General features: G+C 35.5%; 1 protein-coding gene across 19 annotated transcripts in view; it reads left to right on the plus strand.

Moving 5' to 3' along the window:
- The first annotated feature begins 414 nt into the window (after positions 1-414).
- The window catches only part of TRIQK (triple QxxK/R motif containing), a 94,085-nt gene continuing 66,714 nt past the window's right edge, over positions 415-27,785 (plus strand). For 13 of the 19 annotated variants that reach the window (XR_010410593.1, XR_010410592.1, XR_010410594.1 and 10 more), the window contains exons 1-3: positions 431-541; positions 10,917-11,076; positions 12,637-12,815. Coding sequence is in view for 1 of the 19 variants with exons in the window: in XM_064588135.1 (XP_064444205.1) it covers positions 12,684-12,815 (132 nt within the window). In the remaining 18 variants the exon portion in view is untranslated. Of the gene's footprint in view, positions 542-10,916; positions 11,077-12,636; positions 12,816-27,785 lie in introns of all 19 variants that reach the window. The other 6 variants (XR_008507662.2, XM_045896250.3, XR_010410603.1 and 3 more) reach the window with 5 other exon arrangements.

The following is a 27,785-nucleotide window of genomic DNA, read 5'->3' on the forward strand; positions in this document are numbered from 1 at the left end:
TCTTTTTTTTTTTTTTTAAGATTTTATTTATTTATTTGAGAGAGAGAGAATGAGAGAGAGCACATGAGAGGGGGGAGGGTCAGAGGGAGAAGCAGACTCCCCGCCGAGCAGGGAGCCCGATGCGGGACTCGATCCCAGGACTCCAGGATCATGACCTGAGCTGAAGGCAGTCGCTTAACCAACTGAGCCACCCAGGCGCCCCCATAGTCCTTATTTCTAATTTCATTTCGTGAGTCAAGTATTGGAGTTTGGGACTCCACGCTAGAGGAAGGAAAGGCTAGAGGAAGGAAAGGCCGTAGGGCCAGCTCCTTTACGTCCGGGACCCGCGCAGAGGCGGGAGAGAGACTGACCAATCGGAGCGCGGGCTGGGGACTGGTCCCGTCCCTTTCCGCCGAGCCCCGCCTCTTTTCGTACCGCCCTTTGGGATTAAGGGAGTGCGGCTGGCTCGTCCCGCCCCTGCCTCTGAGTGACAGGACCGTGGACAGCAACATTTCCAGCCGGACACGAAGTTTGTCGGCCCTTGCCTTGGCTGAGCTGAGGTGTGTGTGTCCGGCGAGGGCGAGGGGGCTGGGGAGGCCCTGCCAGGGAAGCTCGGGGTCCGGGACTGAAAGTGGGCGCACGTCCTTAGCGAGCCCCCAAAGCGTTTAGGAGATGGTCGTTCCGCCCCTGAGAGCGGCACTGGGGTGGGCTGGGTGGAGGGAGGCTCTGGAAGAGGGGGAACCCGAAGCCCGGGAAACCCAGTATGTACGGTAATAACTTAAGGACCCCTTCTGGCGAACAGGACGCTCGCGGTGGGGGTGGGGATGGCGGATCTGGTGTTGGGGTGGTGGGTGGGCGTGGCCGCCGCTGTTGCTAAGGGACGCACGGTTCCCGCCCTGCCAGCGTGTCTGGCTGGGGCGCTGGGCCCTGGAAATTTTAGTCCCGCCCACCTCCGGAGACCTCTCACTTGGCTAGGGATTGGCTCCCTTGTGCTGTCAGTTAATTCGCGTCCGTTTATTTTACTGTCCATCTCTCCGGGTCTGTAGTTCCTCTGGCCTCCCTTTCCAGTATTACTCCTCTCCGTACTTTCCCCCGCCTTTCCTTCTTTATAAGTATCTGCAGACCAAAACGTTTGCAGAGAAGAGCTTTAGGGAGCGTGAGATGGCTTTATTTGCACGGAGGAGGGGGGTGCTAGGGTGGGATGCGGAGAGGATCTTTGCTTGGTGCTTGGTGAATCCCTGAACCCACAAAGTGTTGGTGTCCATGTGGATGGCTAGGAAAATGGGGATAGGAGATCTCGTTTCTTCTACCTAGAATTCTTTTTCTCGCTGGTGCCCGTTTGAGCACAGTGAGCAGCTCAGGAAGTTGAGGCAATTTATTTTTGGACAGGCCCCAATAGATGATCACCGTCTCTTCTGTGGAGAGTGGGTGATATTAAGCGTATAAAGCTCCTTTGCTTCATTGATCCACATTTAATGATTAACTGTAAGATGGTAACCACAGATAACCACTTCAGATCTCTTTGCTCATAACAGTTGGTCCCAAATGATTCAGCAGAACAAACATTCCGGAGAGAAAACACAAAAGGAGCTAAAAATCTGATTTTACTTCCTTCTGCTAGGTTTACGGTATAAATCCCCAAGAAGGAAGTCTGTACTGCTTGATAACACTGGGGAGAACCTTGGCCTATAAGACAGAAAACTGGCAGGGTTAGGAAATATTGTCCTTGGGCAATAACCTTCATAACTGTTTTCTCATCTATAAAGTGGGGCTACTGTGCCCTTTGTTCCTAAAGAGTAAGAAGGAATCATTGATTATTAATGATCTAGACAGATGTGAAGTGTTATTGATTACACTTTATCTTTTTGTCTGTATGATCTGAATTTGTAAACAGAAGTATGACTGTTCAGCTTAAAGTATTTTCAGACTTCCCTTGTGACTTCTTTTATCATTGGGTAATTTAGAATTGAGGAAGAAACTCATTTGTCTATTTCTTACTGATTCTGTGATAGTTCTGGTTACATAGCACCTTAAATGTCTTGCATGACACATTTTCCCCCCCTTGATTGACATCACTAGGTTTTTCAAAGTATATACATAGCCTGAAAGGATTGGGAAAGATTACCTTCTAATCCAAAGATGAATAACCTTTATGGTGTCATATACTACTTTGAGAAGCCAAGGAAAGCTATTGACTCTCCCCTTAGAGAAAGACACAGTTGGAAGCATAAGTGGTCTTGGATTAAGATCCTGTTTTGGATCAACTTCTTGAGGGATAAGGAAATTACTCTCCCCCTTGCCTCATCCCAAAGATAGACTGAGTATATAGTGGGGAAAAGAATTGGGTCTTTTCCTTTTCTTCCACAATGCATTTTACCATAGCTTACTTTAATTCAGAATCTTAAACCAATCCTTTTATTTTTTTTACTATGTAATAAAAAGGAACTACCAATAGACTGTTGCTGTCTTTTCAAAACCATGTAAGCTATAATTTTTTTCAAATGTCCTTTGATCATTCTCTTAAAGGATATTATATTTAAGCAAGTGGAAAGAGAAATTTCAAATATTTTGAGAAAATGTTAAATTGTATTTTTGAAATAAACATTAAATACATAAACTTTCTCTTCTATCAAAGTCGACCAAGAAAAACTGATTATGTTTAGCATATGCCACTTGAATACTATAACCTGACTCCTAGACTCTTTTCTTTAACTTAAGTGAGTCAGCTTTTATGCTATTTTAATTTCTTGTGGCTAAAAAATATTTTGGTTGGTTCCACTGTGGCTCTTTTCCTGATTTCTCTGTTTAAATAAAAGACTATAGGTAGAGTTATTTTGTTCGCTAAATTTTCTTTATCTAGGTTTATCAATAGAAGTGGGCATCTGTAGTAGATAGTATCATTATATAGGGAAAACATTGAAAAAAGAAAATATATATTGTTTTGTAATAAACACAGGAGTATATAGGAGCACTTGTTTTCTTTATTAGCATTTATAATTTCATTTGAACTGTTTAGTTTTTGACTATTCCTTTCTTAACTCCATTTCTGGTAGAGAAGCTGGTACAAAGACAAATGGAGTAAACATTCTAATGAAATTAAAGTTTTTAGAGCCTCAATAAATAATAGCTTTTTTTCTCTCTTGAGTTTGTAAACAGGTGGAGTTTACCATATCAGCTTCATTACTAAATAGTTGATTGGGCATAATGCTTTGGATAGGAGACCAGAAATGAGTACTAGTACTTCCTGCCCCTTTCTATCTCCACTTCTTTTCTCAGAACCTGCAATTCAATGAGGGAAAATTTCAGTTTGCAGAAAAGATACATTTACCCAGAATTACTGATATGCGTGGTCCAGGGCAGAGAGTGAAGTGAAAGAAGGAAAACCTCTAGAATTTACAGGTTTACAATAGCTAATATCTACCCATTGGAGTAATATGGACCAATGGATTTCAGCCCTCAATCAGATAACTCTCCTGTTGGGAAGCTGCAAATAAGGAGTGGGATCTGAGGCCAGGACAGTTAACCTAGTGCTCTGATTTTCCACCCTGGGTGATCCCTTTGGGCCATTTGAAATAAGTGGAGGTGTTTTTAAATTATTTCTATGTGTTTAAAAGTTACTGGCTTTTGGAGTCCTGTGTAATCTAGAGGTCCAGCTCAATGAAGAATTTTCTTCCCCCACTCCAATGTCAAAAATATCTCCTTTGAGAACTACTGTTCCAGTGAAGTTCCTCCTCATGGAAACATGAGGCTAGGCCAGATTTTTCTGTCTTTGTTCCTCTGTATTCGTATTTTTTATATCAATAGATTTGGCTCTAAGTGCGAAGGTTTTAATAAAAATATTGCTTAGAAAATTGTCATTTTTTTTTTAAAAAAAAGAAAATTGTCATTTTTTGGTATTCTTCCAGAATGTCTAAAACAATATTAATGGAAAATAGTGATACATATTTTATAATATTTGATATCCTCAAGACATTTCTAACTGAACCGATAAGGATCATAGAGTCCTAGAGCTAAATCTTTTCACACCTGTTATATCCATACTTGTTAAGTATCTTTGCAACAACAGAGTGAAATAGGTATATATTTTCATGAAAAAGAAAAGATGATTTCTTAGCTTCTTAATTTGGAAATGTTAAACAATAGAAAGATAAATACTCTGTACTCAGAGGTTTAGCAAATTCTGTTTTGTTGAATCAGAAGGTGGAGACAGTTCCATAAGTGAGAGGATCTTATCAATTTCATGGTTTTCAAGCCACTGAACATGGAGAATGACAATAGGAATAAAAAGAAGCTTAGTTCTTCCACAGTAGTATTATGTGGTGACATGGTTGCAAAAATAGCAGACTAATTAGACTGAAGAAATTAAAATTTTGGCAAAGACAAAAGGAAGATGGTTTAACCCAAAAAACTTTTTAACATAGATATTAAAAATATTTGAATATTACAGGATGTAGAATAATAAATTATATGGATATCTGTGACAAAATCCTACTTGTGGATTACAGTTTATAACTATACTAGGTAGAAGGTGTACTGGACTGAAAGTTTTAGGCTTGGTTCCAGCAGTAGATACATTATTTTGGGTGGGGTGGGAGGTGGTTTATCATGTTTCAGGCATCAAGTTCCTTATATGTGAATATATACAGTTGAAGATTTGTGATGTTCTTCCATTTTTATGAAGAATGTGCTTGAGCATTATAATACATTCTCATTATTCACAGTGGTTCAATATACACTGAATCTCTCTGGGCAGAGGTATACCAGATTGTTTTTTCAGGATGGAAAGTTATAATTTAAAAAAGAATCAGTTTCTGATTCCATTTTGTCATTTCCTAGGTTTCCATTCTTTGCCTCTTCTCCTCTCCTCAACATCTCCACCCCACCCCCATACATACCTACATATATTTGGAAAAGATTGGACTAGGTAGAAATGATCTGTATAGTTTCATTCAATGCCAAAATATTCTGGATAGGTTTAACATCTGAAATGAATGGAACAAAAAAAAAATCCCACAAATCTAAGGAAAAGGTAATCATCAGAAGATTCAGTGACATACCTGTGAAAATCAAGAATTTTAAGCTATGGAAGAACATTTGAGGAAATTCTTTGCAAGAATTCATGGCCTCTATGGATAGAAGAACTCCATATAAAAAGGACAGATACTGATTAAGCGACAGTAGGAAGATCAAAAGGTAAAACAAAAAGATGAGGAAAAAACTAAAAATGAGAACTGTATTAGTTTTATATTCTTTGCTTTAACAAACTGCCTTTAAAAACCGCAAATTCATTATCTTATAGATCTGTAGTTCAGAAGTCTAACATAGTTCTCACTGGGCGGAAATCAAGGTATCAGCAGGGCTGCATTCCTTTCTGGAGGCTCTGGGAGGGGATCTGTTTACTGGAAAAAAAATACATACCTAAACCCTTCATCAGCTGACTATGATCCATGGCCTACCTAAATCTGGCTCACTGCTTGTTTTTGTATGGCCCGTGAACTAAGAATAGTTTTTGTATTTTTAAGTGGTTGGGAAAACAAACAATACTTTGTGATGTAAACATGAAATTCAAATTTTGTTTATAAATAAAGTTTTATTGGAACAAGCCTATACGTAATTTTACATGCTGTATGTGATGCTTAAACAGCAGCGTTAAGTAATTGCCGCAGATATGCAAATGTGCGGCTCTGTTGCTTTGCATTGCTCAGAGCACTACAAATTGCTGTGACACAGTTAAAATTTGATTTTCCCTCTTGACCTTCAAAGCCTAAAAATTTATGATTTGGCCCTTTATAGGAAAAGTTTGCAACTCTTGCCCTAAACTATAAACTTTAGTGTATAAGATTGGAATTTTCTTTTTATTTCAAGGTACCCAAATTTACAGTAATTGCCTTTCAATGTTCTACTTTCCCCTGGCATTTCTTTGATCTTATATGGACTGGGGTTAAAAACAGTCTATTAGGGCGCCTGGGTGGCTCAGTTGGTTAAGCGACTGCCTTCGGCTCAGGTCATGATCCTGGAGTCCCTGGATCGAGTCCCGCATCGGGCTCCCTGCTCGGCGGGGAGTCTGCTTCTCCCTCTGACCCTCCCGACCCTCCCCCCTCTCATGCTCTCTCTCTGTCTCTCTCTCTCAAATAAATAAATAAAATCTTTAAAAAAAAAAACAAAAAACAAAAAAAAAAAACCCAGTCTATTATTCTTTATATTTAATCACCAAAATTTCTCTTTTTCATCTCTGTGCCTTAAATGAAACATGTTCATGTAAAGATTTTAGAATTTCATTTCCAAAGACATTTAGTTAAATATTGCAGTATTGTAAGAAATAGTAATACTTTACTCTTTATGCCAAAAATCCATGTGCTTATAGAAATAAGCATGTACTGTATTAATATGCAAGTTATGTATCAATCAGTTAATCAGCAAAGATTTGTTTGACAGGTATAGGTGAATTATATAAGGGAAGTGGCTTGAAATGAGGTTTTGAAGGATGCCTATGAATTTAAGGTAGATAAGGCTGGGGCTAAGGTAACATCAAGGCAAAGAGAACAAGATTTGTAATGCTACTAAGCTGTCAATAGGATCACATAGTTGGGAAATGAAAGAAATTCAGTGGCTGGAACACAATTTGGAGAAAAGTGGCTGGAGTTGAGTCAATAAAGACCTGCTGGCCCAGGCTGAGAAGGCTGTTTTATATGCCACACAAAGGAGTTTCCATCTTACAGGCAGTGAGGAGCCATTTTAGATTTTTATACTGTAGAGCCAATGTGATTGGATCAGTATTTTAGAATACAGACAGCACTCCCTAAATTTTTTTAATGCTATGAATATACCCCTGCATGTCCTATTTATAACAAAATTTTCATTGAGGGGAGGATATATAGACAATGCCCTAATTACCCTAGGAACTTATATGGTATGTAAACTTTTGTGAGCAGGCTGTTAAATAACTGAAATAATTTCAGGATTTCAGAAGATTAAGAAGTTACTTCTATAAAGTAAAAAAATAATCTGTCTGGCCTCTCCTGGGTACACAGAACTACTTTAAGACCAAACATAATATATATGTTTGCATACTGCACCAGTTTTATATATGGCTTATAAAAACTTTATAAAAACTTGAGATAGACGTTTAGTTATGGACCCTTTGAACACATGTAGATTTTCTTTTCTTAGATATTTAAAAAACAATGTTTAATGTTTAGCATTTTTTTCAATAAAATTAGTGTATTTATTTTGAATGTAAAGAATTTGATTAAAACTATATCTCACTTTAAACATTGATTTAGATATATAATAAAAATAGTTTTCCAGGTAAAGTTGTTTCACATTTATATGGACCTTTATATTTGCCACATTATTTTCATAAAAATGATCTCATTTCATTCTTACAATAATCTCTGTGATATAAATAAAAGAATTCTTTACTCCCTTTTATAGATTTGAAGTCTATATCTCAGATGGATGATCTGAACATACTCTTCCCTGTAGAGGAAAGGGAGTATGCTCTGTGATCAGATAGAATTGCATTCAAATCTCTGCCCTTTTCTTTGTTAACTGTGTGTGCGCTCGGAAAAGTCACTTAATCATTAGGGAACTCAGTTTTCCCAGTCGGAGTTAATTGTACTTGTCCCACAGGAATGTTACGGAAATTTCTTTCTGATAATACATGTGACATGCAAAGCATAGTAAATGGGAAGTGCTGATATGATTATTGTTGCTAATATTAATCATCATCATTAATAAGGGTCCAATACCCATTATTCACATTTTTTTTTTAAGATTTTATTTATTTACTTGACAGAGAGAGACACAGCTAGAGAGGGAACACAAGCAGGGGGAGTGGGAGAGGGAAAAGCAGGCTTCCTGCAGAGCGGGGAGCCCAATGCGGGGCTTGATCCCAGGACCCTGGGATCATAACCTGAGCCGAAGGCAGACGGTTAACGACTGAGCCACCCAGGCGCCCCTATTCACATTTTCAAAACCCCAAAGTTCTAAAAAAAAAAGTTCTGCAAAATTTTTCCCCAAGTTTTGCATAAACTCAATTGAGGCAAAATCATATTTAACATGACATGGGACTATTTATATAGTGTTTACTTTTCTAGTCAGTGTCAATAGTGATAAGATTTTGCTATGAAATATTAACGTGCTCTCTCTACATTCCTCCAGGATTGTTTTGTAATTACAGTAAATGGGACATATTACCTCTCTGTAATCTAAAAACCTTCAAGACACAACTGGCCCAACATTTTAGATAAGACTTATAGATATATATTATTATGATTCTTTTATTTTAATAACCTTATTGAGATGTAATTCACAACCATTAAATTTATTATTTTAAAATGTACAATTCAGTAGTTTTGTAGCATATTCACAAAGTTGTGCAACCATCACCACTACATAGTTTTAGAATATTTTCATAACCTCAAAAAAGAAACCCTGTACCCATTATCAGTCATGCCCCATCTCTTCTGCTCTCACTCCCAGCCTTACATAACTGTTAATCTGTTTTCTGTCTGTATAGATTTTCTCATTCTGGACATTTCATATAAAGAGAACAACAGGAATGATGTATTAATTGGAATTTTGTGACTGGCTTCTTTAACTTAGCATAATGTTTTCAAGGTTCACCCATGGTGTCACATGTATCAATATTTCATTCCTTTTTATGGTGCAATAATATTCCATTGTATGGTTATATCACATTTTATTTATCTATTCATCATGGATTGTTCTACTTTTTGGCTATAAGAATAATGCTGCTATGAACATTCATGTACAAGTTTTTATGTGGACATGTGTTTTCATTTCTCTTGGGTAAATACCTAGGAGTGGAATTGCTGGGTCATACGATTACTCTATGGTTTTGGGAGGAACTGCCAAACTGTTTTGAAGATGGCTGTGCACCATTTTACTTTTCCACCAGCAGTGTATGAAGATTCTAGTTTCTCTACATCCTCACTAACATGTCTTACCTTATTGTCTGTCTAGTGAAGTGGTATCTCATTGTGGTTTTGATTTGAATTTCCCTAGTGACTAATGAAATTTACCATCTTTTCATGTGTTTATTGGCAATTTGTTTTTAGTCTTTGAGGAAATCTCTATTTAAATCCTTTATCTTTCTAAAAATTGGATTATTTGCATTTTTACTGTTGGGTTGTAAGAGTTCTTCATTCTGGGTATAAAATGCATATCAGATATATGATTTGCAAATATTTTCCCCCATTCTGTGGGTTGTCTTTTCACTTTCTTGGTCATCTTTATTCTGATGAAGTCCAATGTGCCTATTTTTTCTTTTGTTGCTTGTATGTTTGGTGTTATATCTAAGAAACTATTGCCTAACCCAAGGTCATGAAGTTTTACTCCTGTTTTCTTCTAAGCATTTTTTAATTTCAGTATTTACCTCTAGGTCTGTGATTCTTTTAAGTTAAATTTTGTGCATGGTAAACAGGACTTTGATGTAGGAAAGATGTTAAGGTTCAGAGCCGACGGCTGAGAAAGAATTCTTGAGATGTCTTTGGTTTTATTAAAGCACAGGGATAGGACCCGTGGGCAGAAATAGCTGCACAGGGGTCATGGGGAGTGGCTGATTATATCCCAGCTTTCAAGTTGGGAGGGGGTTAGGGATAGTGTTAAGTCTCTAAGGAATTTTGGAAGCAAGGTTTCCAGGACCTTGAGGGGACTAGCTATTGTTGGGAAAAGGTCATTTATTATTATCTGTTGGTGGGTCATATGCTTGGGGGATGATTGCCAACATGTATCTAGGTGGGGGGGGTGGGTAGAGATAAAGGAAGTTTCCAAAGAAATTTGTATATGTTAAAGTAGACTTACAGGATCCTGGGGTCAGGCTAAGATTGCCTTTTGCCCTTAGCAAAGTATTAACATCAAGGCAGTTGAGTCCCTAGAGGAATGTCACTGCTTGTTTCAAGGACTTGGCAGTGGGCTGTAGGTAGTAAGGAAATTTAATTTTTCTTTTTGCCTTTGTTTCCTATGTCAGACTTCAATTTTATTCTTTTGCAGCACTATTTTTAAAAGACTATGTTTTCTTATTATCATGCTTGAGCTTGATTATTATCACTATTTAAAAACAGCCTAAAGGTTGCAAGCTATTTTTAATGATATGATTAGAATTAGTGAAACTTGTGTTCTCAAATGCTTGGGGTTAAATTTTGAGTTGGTGTTATTATTATGAGACAGTGGTTTGGAACCATTTAAACTTGATACTCTTATCTATATAAGAGCAATTGCAATATAAAACTAGAGATAAGTTCAGTGCCTGGCACATAATAGGTATTCAGTAAATATTTGCTGAACAAAAATGAATAAATCATATATTATCTGATTGTTTCCTTTGTTACTTTTTAATGGGCATTTAGTTTAGAAAGTAACATATTTAAACAATTATGGTTAAATAAATACAATTATTTTTATAGGTTAACCCTGTATAAATTGCACTAACAGAGAACAAATTCAAATTGGTCTCTTTATATTCATACTCAACTCTAAAATATAGTGAACACATCCCTAACTACTTTTCAGATAATCACTATACAATAAACCATTTGTAAAGTGTGATCTGCAGAAATAATGTTACTATTATTACAGTGGAAAGGGGGTCTTTAATTAAATAAATGTCAGACACATTGGGTCAAGTAAATTTAAATAGGCTTTCCTATTACAGGATTTCTCAGAGCCTTGTTTTTGAAGGTGAGCCTTGTTTTTGAAGGTGTGCCTTGTGAAAAAGGGGCATGGGCATGATAGGCAACATTTTCTGAGTATATTTGAGCAGAGAAACTTAATTCAATTGAATGTATAACAGACTTAGCAAACCAAGAAACACCTCTTGGAAAAAGCTACCGCAGTGATTTTATTTTGTGGGTATTAGGGCACTGGAGGTCATCCATTTATAATGTTTCCATATACTCTACTTTGAATTCCAGTAAGAAAAAGCAACCAAGAGCATTGTTATTGGTATCTGGAATTGAATTTGCCAGGAATGCAAGCACAGCTTCCTCAGTAAAGATCTTGCCTTTGGAAACATCTTACCCCTTGGCAGCTCTCCAGAGTTCAGACTTGGCAGCATCAAGGACACAACACAAGGTGTGTTTATTTGATTTAGCATTTGGCAAAAGGTGTTTTGATTTGTGGTTTGTTTTCTTTCACTTGTTTTTCTTGTTTTGGTTTGTTTGCTTCTGGCAATGGACTTGAGTTTGGAATGTAGTTCTTTCTTATGGAAGACAGTATTACAATGGGGGAATGATTTTACTTATTTTTTTTTTTTTTTGTGTGTGGTATTTGGGCAAATCCAAGTAAATAAAGCAAGATCTATAGAGCTATAAATCTATATCTGATTTATTTTTTAAATCATTTAGTATTATTGTCTATTAGGATTTGTTTCTACTTTAAATACTTGATCTCTCTTGTGTTTGATACACTATGATACTTTGGTACATTGCTATATTTTGGTAGTTATATTTGGATTATAATCAATGTCTCTATATAGTAAGTAATGAACAGATTAAGATCTTCATAAAATGTCATTCAATGTCATTTTTAATCTTTCTTGATTAATTGGTATATCTGCATTCACCCGTTTTGTGGGAAGAGGAAATATGTTATACAATCAAAAATATGGGCCCCCATTATATCTCTGACCTTATCTTTTGCTGTCCTCTTCCACCTCTTCCTCTGCTCAGAATTTTTCAATGGCTGTCTGTTTCACTCAAGATAAAAGCTAAAGCTCTAAAACTGGCCTATATGTCTCTGCAAGAGATGGTTCCTTGTTACTGCTCTAATCTCATCTCTAATCACTTGCTCAGCCATACTGGCTTCTTTGTTGTTCTCTGAACATGCCAGGCATGTTCCCATCTCAGGGTTTTTATACGATTCTCTCTACTGAATTGCTCTTCCCTAGATACCTGCATAGCCCATTTATTTACTTTCCTTTGGGTCTTTATTAAAAGATCACCGTTTAAATGAGATCTAACCTGGTTACCATCCAACTATCCCTGCTCTATATTTTCTACTTAGTATTTATCACTATATAATAAACTATATATTTTATACTTATTTGTCTTGCTTATTGTCATTATCCTTCACAAGAATGTCAGTTCCTATGAGTGCAGGTGTTTTTGTTTGCTCTGGTTTTACTCTGTCTCTAGCAACTAGAGTAGTTCTTGGTCCTTGATGAGTGAATGAATGAATGACCAGTTAATTTAGCAAACATGGTAAGTGTCTCACTTACCATGAGTGAGGCACTATGCTAATTGGTGACCCTACATGTGGTGTCCAAATGGAGTGTCTCTTCATCGGAGCGGGGGGCGATGATTGGGTAGAAGCCATGGCATAGGGGGTGAAAGAATTCACCTGAGGCAAAACAAAGGAAACAGAAGTTTACTGAATATACTGCAAGGGAGAGGTGGGCAGAACAGCAGAGGAGAGGCTTTCTGCAATGAGGTGGTGAGTGGAGGCTGTTTTTAAAGAGGGAAGGTGAGGAAGTATGCCCTCCTATGGAATTCTCTATTTTGGTATCTGTGCCTGATTGTAAGTAGCCCATTGGTCAGTTAGGGCCTATGGGTATTTTGAGGTGGGTCTCCTGATGGGCCTTTCTATATTCCACTGCTCAAGCCTGTTTGCCTAAAAGCTACCTCTGCAATACAGGGATGAAATACACAGTTCCTGCCTTCAGAAGTACTGTTTGAAGGGAGATGGATGCTTATAGCAGCCATCTTACTACAGTGTTGTGTTGTGGTGAGAGTATGAATACAAAGCTATCATCACGTGGAGAAACAGCATTTGAATCAGACTGTGTTGGGCTCATGGAAGGCTTCCTGAGAAAGGTAACCTTTTTTTTTATCAGCTGGAATAGCCTCGGTTATGCTGTGGGAACAAACAAGCCCAATTCACAGTGTCTTAACACAACAAATGTTTATTTCTCACAGAGACTACATGTCCAAAATGTGTTGATAGGAAAGCTCATGTACTTCCATGATCCAGAGGCAGTAGTGGGAAGAGAGCGGCTAATTATGCACTGGCATTTAGAGTTTTATTGGTCAAAACAAATTTCAAAAGGGGGACTGTGAAGTGCAATATTGTCTCTACCCAGAGGGAGAGGAAAATTGGAAGGTATGTGAGTAGAATTAATGAATGTTATACCTTGCTACTGTTTTAAAGGAGTATAAGATATCTAGGTAAAGAAGTATTTGAAAGTATTTCAGAGAAAGGAAGAGCATGGGTAAAGGCAGTAAGCTGTTACGTAGTGTGATAATTTCAGGGAACTGTAATTCAAAGTAGTTAGAGCACAGTGTTGGTGTGGGATAAAGATAGGTTAAAGAAATCAGGGGGAGAACAGGGGTTAGATTATACCAAACTATGGGATTAGAACTCCATCCTAAAGGACATAGGGAAACACTGAATGATATAATATACTTCAGGGGAATTTCTTGATTAAACTTAATTTATGAAAGATTATTCTAGAAGCAATATGGGGCATGGTTTGAGGGGAGCAAGACCAGAAACAGTAAGACCAATTATGATACTAATGCAGTAATGCTGGTGAGACTGCAGATGAAGGCAATGACAGAGAAAATGATAAAGGAGCGGAACAAAAGGTAAAAAGGCAGGGAAAGTATATACATGGGGGTGGACTCCAGGGCACAGAGGGAGCCATGGTGGAAGAGAGGACACTTCATTCACTGAGATTATAGTAGAGGTAATGGCATGAACAGTGTCCATACCTTAGCATGTGTGTGTGGATTTATGTTTGGTGTGTGTATAAATGTGGATGTTGGTGTGTGAGAGAATGAGTTAGAATAAGCTTGCAAGTGAGCGATTCTTACCTAGTGATCTGTATTTTCTTTGTGACTTGGGAAACCAGCTCATGTGCCTAGAATAAAATGAAGGTGGGTGGAAGACTTCAGGAGAGCCCTGAAAATTGTAATGGCTACTGAGTCCAATGGGACATACAGCTAACTTGGGGTAGAGAGGTTGTTGGGAAGTGTTAAGCCCTTGTAAAAAATCAGATTATACATTTTACTGCAGAAATTGCTTTGGGAAGCTCAGTTGCTTTTTCTTTAAATTGTTTAGAGTTCAGTAATAATTAAAAAATATACATTTGAAAAGACTTTTGTGTGTGCTGCTAAAATTAGAGGGACTCATGAGATACAATCTAATTCCAGCCCCCAAATTTTGGTTAATGTTATAATAAGGACCCAATTATTTCATAACAGAGGGAATACAGATTTCTAAAGTAGTTACCCAGTGCTTTTATAAAATCATTCTTTTATGATATGCTTTAAAAGAAAGTAGTATAATGTGACAGTGAAGTTTAATTTTTGAAAAGAAGATAGAGAAATGATTGGAATACTTGTGATATTTTTCTTAAAGGTTTTAGAAGACATTGCTTGGAATGTTCTATAATTTAAAGGATATTCTAAAATCATGTTTCTTGTTTGCCATTGTGTATTAGACCTGGGGTTAAAATATTTGGGATGCTGGGGTGCCTGGGTGGCTCAGTTGGTTGAGTATCTGCCTTTGGCTCGGGTCATGATCCCGGGGTCCCGGGGAGCCTGCTTCTCCCTCTCCCTGTGCCTCTCCCCCTGCTTGTGCTCTCTCTCTCTCTCTCTCTCTCTGTGGTCCAATGAATAGGTAAATAAATCTTAAAAAAAAAAGAAAATATTTGGGGTGCTATATTTATTATTGCAAATTAAAGTTTTGAGACCTTGATGATAGAATCAGTTTTATATAATATCAGACTATTTCCCTAAGAGAACCATACTGATCTGCTCAATGCATGTGGTGGGAATATAGATACATATCGATATAGATATATAAATTTCATATATGTAAACTTAGTACAACTTAGTACAACTCCTGAGGAGGGAATAACAAAGAATTGATGGGAATGTTTACCTGAAAAGATTCCTTTCTTAGATTGGAGGGTAATTTGGAACTCTTGACAAAGATTAGAGATAACAGTTATTAGTTTTAAAACTGGGGACTAGTGTTTAAGCCTGTTTGTTTGTTTGTTTACAAGCCTACCATTTTACAAAGTATTTTTGAGTACTGACTATGTGCATATACTGTAAGCATGAAAGTGGTACTCTCTTACTCCAGAATTTCCAATGCTTACTGACAATAAAAGAGCATGTGTAATTTGGCATCTTAAAAGTTAGTCCAAAGAGACTTTTGTTGAAGCCACTTAGCTGATACTAGAAGATAGTTAGGAGACCAAATAGTAGCAGAAAAGTGTACAATTTATATGTAATTAAGTTAATACAGGCATGGTGTATTCTGAGGCAATTCTTTTTTTTTTATTCTTATGTTAATCCCCATACATTACATCATTAGTTCTAGATGAAGTGTTCCATGATTCATTGTTTGTGCATAACACCCAGTGCTCCATGCAGAACATGCCCTCCTCAATACCCACCACCAGGCTAACCCATCCTCCCACCCCCCTCCCCTCTAGAACCCTGTTTGTTTTTCAGAGTCCATCGTCTCTCATGGCTCGTCTACCCCTCCGATTTCCCCCGCTTCATTCTTCCCCTCCTGCTACCTCCTCCTTCTTCTTTTTTTTTTCTTAACATATATTGCATTATTTGTTTCAGAGGTACAGATCTGAGATTCAACAGTCTTGCACAATTCACAGCGCTTACCAGAGCACATACCCTCCCCAGTGTCTATCACCCAGTCACCCCATACCTCCCACCCACCCCCACTCCAGCAACCCTCAGTTTGTTTCCTGCGATTAAGAATTCCTCATATCAGTGAGATCATATGCTACATGTCTTTCTCTGTTTGACTTATTTCGCTCAACATAATACCCTCCAGTTCCATCCACGTCGTTGCAAATGGCAAGATCTCATTCCTTTTGATGGCTGCATAATATTCCATTGTATATATATACCACATCTTCTTTATCCATTCATCTGTCGATGGACATCTTGGCTCTTTCCACAGTTTGGCTATTGTGGACATTGCTGCTATAAACATCGGGGTCTGAGGCAATTCTTATACTCTAAGAACCTTAACTATAAAGGAGCTCATTTACTTTTTAAATGAATGTGAGTTCATCAAGTTCAGGGGTTTTTTGTTGTTGTTGTTTATAAAAACCATTTGGACTATGTGGCACCTCAACAGTGAGTAACTGATTAAACCAGCATGACGTAATGATACTAATAACATTTAATGAACACTTACTATGTGAGAAGTACCATGTTAAGTACTTTATATATTTAGCTATTTAATTTAGTGCTCACAACAGCAGTATGGGATAGGTATTCTTACTGTGCCCATTTTAAAAATGGTAAGTGAGCTTAGCTTGGTAAACAACTAAAAAGTGATAGAACCAGAAAGGAAATGAATTAAAATAGACAGGAGTTAACCCACTCGTTATCAGGCTCATATTCTATAAGAGATAGAGAATATATAGTAATATTTTAAAACTCAAAGCATTTTTAATTGTTTATGATAACTAACCATAAAATATGGATGATTTAACTTAATGTTCTGAAAAAAATTTACTCAAAAACATGTATTGAATGTCTGCTGTGTGTCACAGTTTTCTAATTGTTTCAGACTCTTAGTATATAAAAACAAAGATCCCTACTCTTGTGGTACTATGTTCTAGTGGATGGAATTCAGAAAATAAACAGTAGAGTAAATTTAATATGAAAAGCCTTTTTAAATATTTTTAAATAGTTGATAGATCTAAGGTAAAACAACTTTTTTGTTGCAACGCTGATAATCTAATTGTTCCCATCATTTTGTAGTGCCTACATCAAATCATGAAAAGGATGAAATATTGATTGTTATGAAATGGTCATTTATTTTAAATAATTTGAGATTAAATATTATTGACCATTATTTTGAAGACATCTCTCCCTCTCCTCTCTCCTTATACACTGAAGATGCAGCATTCCAAGAAAGCAATTAAATGTCATTTGTCATTTGTAAAAGACTTTGTTTTGTAAAATTACAGACCTGGGTGATCTATGGCTAAAATGGAATGAAAGTGAATTAAAAAAAAGTCTTCAGACATATTTTTCCTATGAAGGACACATTTAAGTGTAGTCTTAGCACCTTAAAATAACAGGAAATGCTCATTATTGAAGATACAATTTTGCTCTTTTTGTTCAGCTATATCGGTGTGTCTTTATGTGTGTATGAGAAAAAGAGGAAGGGAGAGAATAAATATGAGAATGACTTATGTCAGGGCTTCCTAGGTGCCTTTGTTACAGTAGCTTTTCAGAATCCTACCACTGTAATTCCAGGAATTGGCTAAACATTTACATATATTGTTAAAATAGAGGACGCTATTTCGTCTTGGGTTTCTTTTACTTTCTCTTAAGTGATCTTAGTATTGCTATACAGGATCTTCCTTTATGTATGCATCTCCAGTAGACCACTCTGCACCGTTCTATTTGGTAGGCCATCTTTCATTAATTCTCTCTTATGAATGCTTTAAGGAGTTAAATAATGGATACGGTTTATGGACTTCATTATTGAAGTAGTAATGATGTGGTACAGTGAAAAATTAAAATATTCAATCACAAGGTCATTAACAAAGAATGAAAAATAATTAAGGGCAAAAGAAGAAAGAAGGTTTTAAGATAAAATCCAAACTTGAGTATAAGAAGACCACTGTGTTGAGAGAGACATTGGAAAGATTTTTGCAGAGGATAGAATCTGTATTAAAAGAAAAGTCCAGTTCTGTTAGTAACTAGATTTTTGCATAGAAGAGATAACATGGAAGTCTTTGGCATGGGCTGTAAAAAGGTTTTGGAAAAAGTAGAGGTAACAAAAGTGACAAATGTAGTTAAAAAATGAAGAGTAAGGAGTGTGATGCATTAAGGAGAAATATGGTCCCTCAGAAATTATGATTATGGCCAATAAATGTGAAAAAGTTTGAGAACATTTTTTTCTTTATTAATTGCTTAAGGCATTTTATTCATAGACTAAGAGTTGCTTACTTTCATAAAATCCTGTTTTCTGATCTGAGCTAAACAGGGCAAGTTTAAAGGCAGGGGCTCAGAAGAGTTCATAGCCTTTTTGCTACATTCATTTTTAAATGCCTTATTTGAAAGAGGATGTCCTAGTTTATGATTTTCATATTTTTTTTCCCTTTTAGAAAGAGGCAGATGGTATGAAAACTGGACTCCTTTATTTAAAGGGAATGTTGATATTTATAGCCAAGCTTATCTCCAGCAAGATTTGTTTTTTGCAGCTGTTCCAGGTTGGAAAAAAATATTATATTAAAGCTCTGGCTTGTTTTTCTTTCCATATTTGGGGGGGGGATCTTCAGAAAGTGAAAAAGTGATGTTTGATTTTAAACATGAATGCAATGTAAACTGTGATTTTTTCCTTCTATATGTGAATTTTCTGTTTGTATGCTGTGATGATATTACTCTTTTTGTTTCACTGATCTATTTCCTAGATACATCACACTTGAAAAATAATTTACTCATCATTCTCATATCATCAAAGTATTCTAAGAAGTATAGTAGATTTTTATTAAGAGTTAGCCTATTTTATTAAACAAGCCATTTTCTAATTTTCTATTTTGATATTTTAGTCATTTTCTTTCTGCCCAGAGCATCTTCACTGGGAAGTTAAGGGTTTTTTTTTGTTTTGTTTTGTTTTAATAGTTACGTTATTTAACATCAGATACATATTTTTCTTTTTAATTTTCTATTCTTTGCTTCTATTTTTAATAGAAGCTGCTGGATATTTCTGTGGACATAGTTTAGTAAGTTCTTTTTAATAATTTAATTGAAAATTTATTTTATTTTATACCTAAACTTAATACACAGAGCTGTCTATTTGGGCACATGATAACACCAGAACGAATATCTATGCTTGTACACACATAAAGTCTTTGTACATATTTGTTCTGTATATGCACCTACACATACACGTTTTTTCATAAAGAAGGGTGTTTTTGTAGTAAATATATTGATTTATTGTGACTAAATGTGGTTACTGATTTATGTAGTGATAATTTACATAGATTGCTTGTCAAATTAAAGCAAGCCCCACTGTTCATCTTCTTGAATATGAAATTTTATGCAAATTATGATTGTCAGACCTGTATATTTTTTCTTTTTAATAATTGAAACCCAAACTTTTATTTAAAAGTTTTTATTGCTTGGGGCACCTGGGTGGCTCAGTTGGTTAAGCATTGAACTCTTGATTTGGGCTCAGGTGATGATCTCAGGGTCGTGGGATAGAGCTCTGTGCCAGGCTCTGCGCTTAGCACAGAGTCTTCTTGTCCCTCTCCCTCTGCTCCTCCACCTCCCACCCCCGGTCATGCTCTCTCTCTCTCTCTCAAATAAATAAATAAAATCTTTTAAGAAAAGTTTTTATTGCCTGTTTTTCAGCACTTACAGTTAAACTATTTATTCTAACATCATGAAGACTAGCATATTGCTAAATCTTTGAAATAAACCATTACTAGTGCAAATAATTTATTTCCAGAGAGTATCTATTTTCTGAGTAAACCCTTTAAACTTCAATCTTTAATTCACAAAATTATCACTCTCTCTCTTTAATTACATAAAACATGAATACCTTTTAATTGATTTTATCAGTTCAGTTTATTAAACATCTTTTATTATTTCCTTAGTCTTTATAATGATACTCATAGTTAAAAGTGTTAAGTGAAGGATATGGGAATTCTTTGTTGGTTATCACTTCTATCTTTTTATAAGGAATGCTTTTCATGCTAGTATGACAGTTCATTGCATAAATGCCATTCTTTCCTTGCATGAGTGTTGGCCTAAGGTAGGTTTAGTAAAAATTTAAATGCAATTCTCAAAATTAAGAAACAAATTGACATGAAACACTTAGTGAAAGGTGTTAGCATTCTGTTGCTCTGTCTTCTCACCATGTAACAAAGAAAGTGGTTCTACAGAAGGTATGAAACTGTGCAAGTAAAAATCATGCACGTCACTATTCCTGGTTTTCTTGTTATTGCTGCATGATCCCAATGGATACCTATATGAGTGAGCATTTAAGGACCATGTGACTGGGGTTGTCTATATTCATTTTCTACTTCTTTAGCCAGGAGATCCAAAGTATGGTTTTCAAATTATTTGAAAATAATAAAGATGAAAAGATGTTTTTTCAATCAGTACCTTACATATCTGAATGACATATAAGTTCAGATACAAAGATCTGGGGCAGAAATAAAATGAACTCTTTTATTATATGACATGGCTGAAGGAGATGCTATGTTTACTCATATAAATATAGAAGTAACAGTGTATAAAAGAAAATGAAATAAAATATATTTGTAAACTATATTAAAATAATTGACTTTTTAAATTCAAAAAACATTTATGTATTTCCTGTGCTTGTGGCCTTTCATTATGAACATCAGTGATCATCATTCTATTTGTTCATGGGGGCAAGTAGCAAATTGCTGACAATAATCATTCTCTTTTGGAAATATCTTCTAGAGGACCTAATTCAGAGGTAAAATGTTAACTTATCTGAAGGAGGATTTTATCAACACTGTTGAAAATTGGCCAGTGGGAAAGAGAGAAAACTTGCAGAGTACTAGTGCCATTTTATGGTAGAATAAAAATTGATTCTAAAATAGAAACCACTAAAACATATGTTAATACAGTGACATTTTAACTTATTAATAAGAATATAGTTTAGGAAAGGATTTAACATTCTTTTGCCTTTAAAAATAATTACTAGTAATAACCTGCATAGCTATGTTTAACTGATTCAATAATTAGATATCAGATGACCCATTTCCAGGTATATATTAATTAATTTTCTATTGCATAACAAATTACCATAAAGTTGGTGACTTAAAGCAACAACCATTTAGTAGTTCCCAGTTTTGTAGGTCAGAAATCCATGTGGCCTGGCTAGATTCTCTGCTTAGGGTCTTACAAATCTGAAATCACACCAGAATGTTTAAGGCTCTGTAGAAGAATCTACTTCTAAACTCATATACGTTGTTGGCTGAATTTAGTTTCTTGTGGTTGTAGGGCTGAGTCCTCTTTTCCTCTTAGCTAACTGACCTCCTTCAGGCCACTCATATGTCTTGCCACATGGCCCTATCCAGCAGTGGAGAGTTTCTCAGGCATCAAATCCCTTTCAGTTTGAGTCTTTCTAACTTCTCTGACCTCTAAACCAAGATTTAAAGTGCTCTTATTATTAGATGAGTCCCAGCTCGATAATATCCCTATTTTAGTCAGCTGATAAGACATTAATTAAATTTGTGAAACTTCTTTTGCCATTTAATTTAAAATAATCATAGAAGTTATATTTCATCATATTCACAGATTCCACCCACACTCAAACTTTGATTTACTTTGTGCTCCAAGATCACCTCATTATTTCTGTAGCTAATAGGAGGTCTTTCTTGCTTTACCCACTTAACATTTTTGTATTTACATTTGACATACCACTTCCTACATCTCTGCCATTATTATCATAGTTTTTTCTTATCTGGGTTTAGAACAGGATAGACATAGGGAATCCACACACTGAGATTTCTATTTTTGAAAAGCAACTTGTGAATATTCCAGGCAAAATTACTCTGGGTCTCTATTGGACATTCAAAACTGTTTTTGAGAAATCACACAGTATCCCAGTTAGTTGCAAAAAGCTGTAATATGTTTAGGAATTGATGTGACAGAAATATAGGAATGAATTATCTTATAAGGTAGTCAGACAACAGACTTTGAGGTACAGGTTAAGCTTGGGTGCAATACTAGGGGGACATGACAAAAGAAAAACAGTATAAAGAAAGACAAATACAAGGTGGTTACTGAGCTGGCCACAGCTGCATTAGAAAACATAGACTTGTTTAGTCAAGTGGGGAATCTCCAGACATGCTGTACAGAACCAATTACAGTTGACCCTTGAACAACATGGGTTTGAACTGTGCATTTAAAATATGTGGATTTTTTTCAATAAATACAGTATTTTTTTCTTTTTTTTTATTATGTTATGTTAGTCACCATACAGTACATCATTAGTTTTTGATGTAGTGTTCCATGATTCATTGTTTGTGGGAATAAAGTATTTCTGCTAACTTACCTTATTGTAAGAATATAGTATATAATACATATACAAAATATGGATTAATTGACTGTTTATACTGTTTATATTAATGGCAAGACTTCCATTCAACAGTGAACTATTAGTGTCAAGTTTTGGAGGAATTAAAAGTTATACATGGAGTTCTCACTGTGTGGGTTGGCACCCTAACCACTATGTTGTTCAAAGGTCAATGTAGCTGAACTGAGAAAGAGAAAGAAATTTATCTGCCTGCATCTTCCTCTCTTTTGTTTCTCATTGGTCATCCTCTCTTTTGTTTCTCATTGGTCAAAGCTCATCTCATGGTATGTTAACTGTCCTTGTACTTTTCAGATTGTTGTTGGGGAAGTCAAATCTCACACTGTGTGATCTGGGGCTTCATTAGAATCTTGGAAGTGGTGGGAGGAGCCAGGCTTTCTTTGGGTGTAGGAGTAGGTATTCCTGTGACTGTGGAGGTGGTAGTGGAAGCTGTGCTTTTACCTTTACACCAGAGGAAGTCAAGACAGACAGTGGTATTAGACGATGAGTTGAAGGTAATGGCTGGTGTTGACCATTGGGCAAGGACTGAGGCTATAGTAGGCAGTGAATCTGGGGAAGCGCATAGGATGATTTATAGTAATTGCATCTGGATAACTTCTTTAAAGATTCTTTATCATATGTAAATGTGCCTTTGATAGTACCTAGGCCACAGTTGGAAGTCATTGAATGTTTCTAAAGTTTAATTTTTAGGTAATGTAATCTCTTTGGTTCTTAGAGTCTCTTCAAAATTTGGATTTTTTTCACTGACAGGGAAATAATTCAATCATAATTAACATGAGAAACAATAGATATCATTCCTTTGGATACCTTTGTTAATTGAGTCTTAGAGTTGTACTGAAAAGCATTGATCTTATGGATGTATTGCTTTTCAAATGTGAGTATTCAACCAGGTCAGTATTCTTTGCTAGTGTAGACAAAAGCCAGTTGTCTAAATTTCACACAATTATAGCATAATTCAGATTAGAATTATATTACAAATATTAGAAAAATATTTTCTTATTGTCACTTATTTTGTTGTCATTGTTAGCAAGAACAGGGTAGGGTAGAACCCAGGTTCTCTGATAAGGCTAGTTGAACTGTCCAAGAACCCCAACTAGGATAAAACAAACAGACACCTAAGCACATCAAAATTAAATTGTTGAAAACAGGGAAAAAATAAATATAAAATAGTCACAGCAGGGGACGTATATGAAGTAAGGAAAAAAATACATTTGAAGAGTGTTCTTTAATACTATGCCAACCAGAAGACAAAGGAGTGACATCTTTCAGTACTGAAAGAAAATAGAATTCTATACCCAGCAAAAATATTCTTCAAACATGAAAGACAAAACAAATACTTTGTATCTAAGAAAATAGCTGAGAGAATTTGTTGCCGAAAGCTTGCACTGCAAGAAATGTTAAAGGGAGTTCTTCAGGAGAAAGGAAAATGAAACATCAATCTATACAGTGAATTAAGTGAACTGGAAATAGTAAATATGTTGGTAAATATGAAAAACATTTTTCTCACTTCTAAAAATTTTAAAAATATACTTGATTGTTTAAAGCAAATATATTGGCTATGACTTATTTATTATACATGTAGCTGTAACATGTAACTGTATGCGTGAAATTATATATTTTGGGGTAGTGTGAGCTTTTAATGTTAAGTCATATTAAACTCTTAAGTCAAATTAAGCAGACCTGGCATTGGCAGTGTAGCCATAACTTTCTGATGTTAGTAAAAACAAAATTGGCTACTTGAAATTAAATCATGCCAAGGTTTTGATACACTTGTCTTAAGATATTAATGACACACTTCAAAAACATTGATAAGAAGTGTCCAGATTCTCAGATGTTTGTTGCGTGAGTTTTGTTTAGTTGTGTGTATTTTTTTTTTCAGTGAATGTCTGGCACGTTGCAGTCCTCAAACATGTGATTATCTTTGTTGTATTGGCATATTCAGTGACTTGTACATTCAGCAGTAGCGTTTGAGCAAGTTTTATCAGCAAGCAATATTGTCAGTTAGGAAATAAGTTTCAAAAATCACGTAAGAATGGATTTAAACTTGCGAATGTAAAGACTGAACTTCAAGTCACTGTAGCTATAGTAATTGCTTATTGTTTTAATTTAGATGTTAACACTGCACGTGCTGTGCATTTTATTTTATTTTATTAAAATAAAAAGTTGAACTGCACAGCCTCCTTTGTTGTTGTCAATTGTGGTTTATTATTATAGGTGAAAATAAAGTTGTGCTCTTGCCTGAAAAAAAAAAAGGCTCAAAAGATTGGGGAAAGGGAATGGAAGTTTACTGTTGTAAAGCCTTACATAATATGTAATGTAGTAGCACATTATTTGAAGATAGACTGTGATAAGCAATATTTGGACATTATAAATTCTAGAGTGACCACTAAAAATGCAAAACAAAGAGGAATAATCACAAATTAAAGGGGAAGGTAGAATAGAATACTAAAATATGTTCAATTAATCACAAAGCAGCAGGTAAAGAAGAACAAGGAAAAGAATAGATGGAACAAATAGAAAATAAATTACATGATAGTGGATATAAACACAAACATAATTCCATTAAATAAAGTGATCTTCACACTCCCATTTATTTATTTACTTATAAAAAGATTTATTTATTTATTTGAGAGGGGAAGGGCAGAGGGAGAGAGAAACTCAAGCAGACTCCATGCTGAGTGCAGAGCTTGATGCGGGGCTCAATCTCAAGACCCTGAGATCATGACCTGAGCCAAAACCAAGAGTCAGTTGCTTTAAACCAAATATTTTCAGATTGGGTAAAAAAGCAAGATCCAACTGTATGCTATTTACAAGTCCAATTAAATACCTCTGTGCAAGCAATCTCAGTTGTATCTGTCTTCCTTGTTTCTACCAGATAACCAAATAATTTAATATTTTGATGCTTATTATTAAGAAGCATGAATATATATGTTATATATACTATATATTTTCCCTAAATAGTATCAGCTATTGATTTGAATCTTTTTTTATTTATTTGAGAGAGAGAGAGAGCACAAGTGGGGGGTGAGGCAGTGGGAGAGGGAGAAGTAGACTCCCCACTGAGAAGGGAGCCCTACCTGGGGCTCAATCCCAGGACTTTGAGATTCATGACCTGAGCTGAAGCAGATACTTAACTGAGGCACCCAGGTGCCCCTTGAATGTTTTAAAATGTTAACGTAAATGTATTAACAGGTGTATCATTGCCCACAGATTTTTTTTAAAGATTTTTATTTATTCATTTATTTTAGAGAGAAAGAGAGAGTGAACGGGGGTTTGGGGGAAGAGGAGCAGAAAGGGAGGGAGAAGTAGGGAGAAAGAATCCCAAGCAGACCCTGTGCTGAATGCAGAGCCCCAGGTGGGGTAGATCCCACAACCTGAGCCAAAACCAAGAGTGGGGTGCTCAACCGACTGAGCCATCTAGGTGCCCTTCATTGCCTACACATTTTAACTGCATTATATTTCATTGATGAATGAATTGTGGTGTACATATAGGACTTTGGATTTTTTTTCAAAATTTTTTTTAATTTTTGCTGTTATTAAGTAGCCTTTTTAATATTTTGTTCACATAGAGGATTGTTTCTCTAAATTCAGCAGTGGAATTGATGGTTCTGGTATATACATATCTTAGATTTTACTAGACATTCTGTAGCACTCCCCAAAATGCTCATTAATTACTCTTATTTTATTGTAATAATCTGTTCTCTTAAGGAAGTTCCATAAGAGGTTGCATATATTTTATAGGTATTCATACTATTTATAGATATTTAAAAAATTTTATTACTATAGTAATTATGATTTTTGTGTATAGACTTTATAAATTGTAACTTTGCTGAGCTCTTATGAAGAATCTTGTACAGATTCTAATAATTTGCTTGTAGTTTTTCTCTGCCCCTCCCCAGTCATATTATTTGTGAATAATACCTTTTTTTTCCTTTCAGTCCCTATGTCCTGTCTTCCCTTGTCTCACTATATTACCTGGATTTCTGATTACAGTGATTACCTTTGTCTTGTTAATGATTTTCACTATTAAGGATAATCTTTTCTCTCTCTGTTTGCTACCTGTCAACACAGTAAGAAGGTTCTTTTCTATTGCTATTTCCTTCCTTCCTTTGTCTCCTTTCTCTCCTCCCTCCCTTCGTTTCTTCTTTCTCTCACTCTTTAAGGATCAATGGATATTGAATTTAACTTTTTTTTCCTGTATCTGTTGAGGACTTCCAATTTTTTTTCACCTTAAATCAGTTAACATGGAGAATATTATTAGTGTATTATCTAGTGTTAAACTATCCTTTCATTTTTGTTATTAGCCCAGCTTTATTGTGGTAAATTTTGTTATTATGATTATACATATTGTATTTATTTTCTAATATTATATTTAGGATTTTTATCTCTCTCATTATAAGTGAATTTGGCCTATGATTTCTCATTCTCATAATGTCCTTGCCTTGGTGTCATTGTAAGGGTTTGTTAGCCTCATGAAATAAGTGGAGAAGTGTTGTACCTATTTGTATTTTTCAAAATAGCTTGTCATTTTATGGGTCTGATATAGCCTGTTTATATGGATTTTCTGTCTCTTGACTGGTTAATAGAATTTACCTGTAAAACTATCCAGTCTTGTTTTTGTTTTGTGTGTATATCTTTTCCTTTTTAAGGGTAGATTTTAAAAACTGATTGATTCCTTTAAATGAGTTTTGTTCTGTTCAATTTTATGCTACCATTACCTTCTTGAACTGGTATTAGTAAATTTGTTTTCTAAGAAATGGTATTTTATATTAATTTTTAAATTTATTGATAAGAAGGTTTTTTTTACAGTATTCTCTTGTTAAATAATAGCATTAGTTGCTGAATGTTTAGCTATGTTCCCTTATACATTTCTAATACTATTGTACCTTTTTTCTTGTTCTATCACAAGAGTTTTTTCCATGTTCTTATTTTTCAAAAGATCAGCTTTTGTCTATGTTGATCATCTCATCTCTTTTGCATCTTTGTTTCATTGTTTATTGCTCTTAGTTTATTTAGTTATTTTATCACTCCTTGTAATTTGGGGGACTTTACTCCTTTTTTTCCTAGTGTTTTCTTTTTAGTTAAATTATAAATATAATACATAAAACAACATGACACAAGAGTGTTAGATGTTCAGTTTTCACAAAATGAATACTCATGTAAACAGAACCCTATAATTTCTTGGTAATTTGCAGTTGAAATGTTTTAATCTCAGTGATCCATAACATTGCTGGGAATGTAAAGTCTTTTATTGCTTTTTAACTATTCTATATCTCTATCTTCCATATTTTCACTTGATAGCTTTTCTTTAAATATTTCTTTTTTGTGAAACTGAATGCTCTTAGGTCAGCTATCAAGCAATGCTTTGACATCTTTTTAAATGAAATTCTTTATAAAAGGCATTACAGGGGCACCTGGGTAGCTTAGTCAGTTAAGCCTCGAACTCTTGGTTTTGGCTCAGGTTGTGATCTCGTGGGTCATGGAATAGAGCTCCGTGGTGTGGCTGCACACTCAGCAGGGAGTCTGCCCCACTGATTCTTTTCTTGGGTCCCCTCTCACTCTCTCTCTCTGGTATAAATAAATAAATCTTAAAAAAAAGGCATTATATATTTGATAGAATAGGAATTAAAATAGACAATGGGAGATAGAACCCAATACAAAGTAGAATTTATGGTTTTCTCATTTGTGTTTTGGTTCATATCTGGGGT

Source organism: Mirounga angustirostris, unplaced genomic scaffold (assembly GCF_029215605.1).
Source record: "Mirounga angustirostris isolate CCGP_5_RB_7025 unplaced genomic scaffold, mMirAng1.0.hap1 SCAF_4, whole genome shotgun sequence".
Lineage (NCBI taxonomy): Eukaryota > Metazoa > Chordata > Mammalia > Carnivora > Phocidae > Mirounga > Mirounga angustirostris.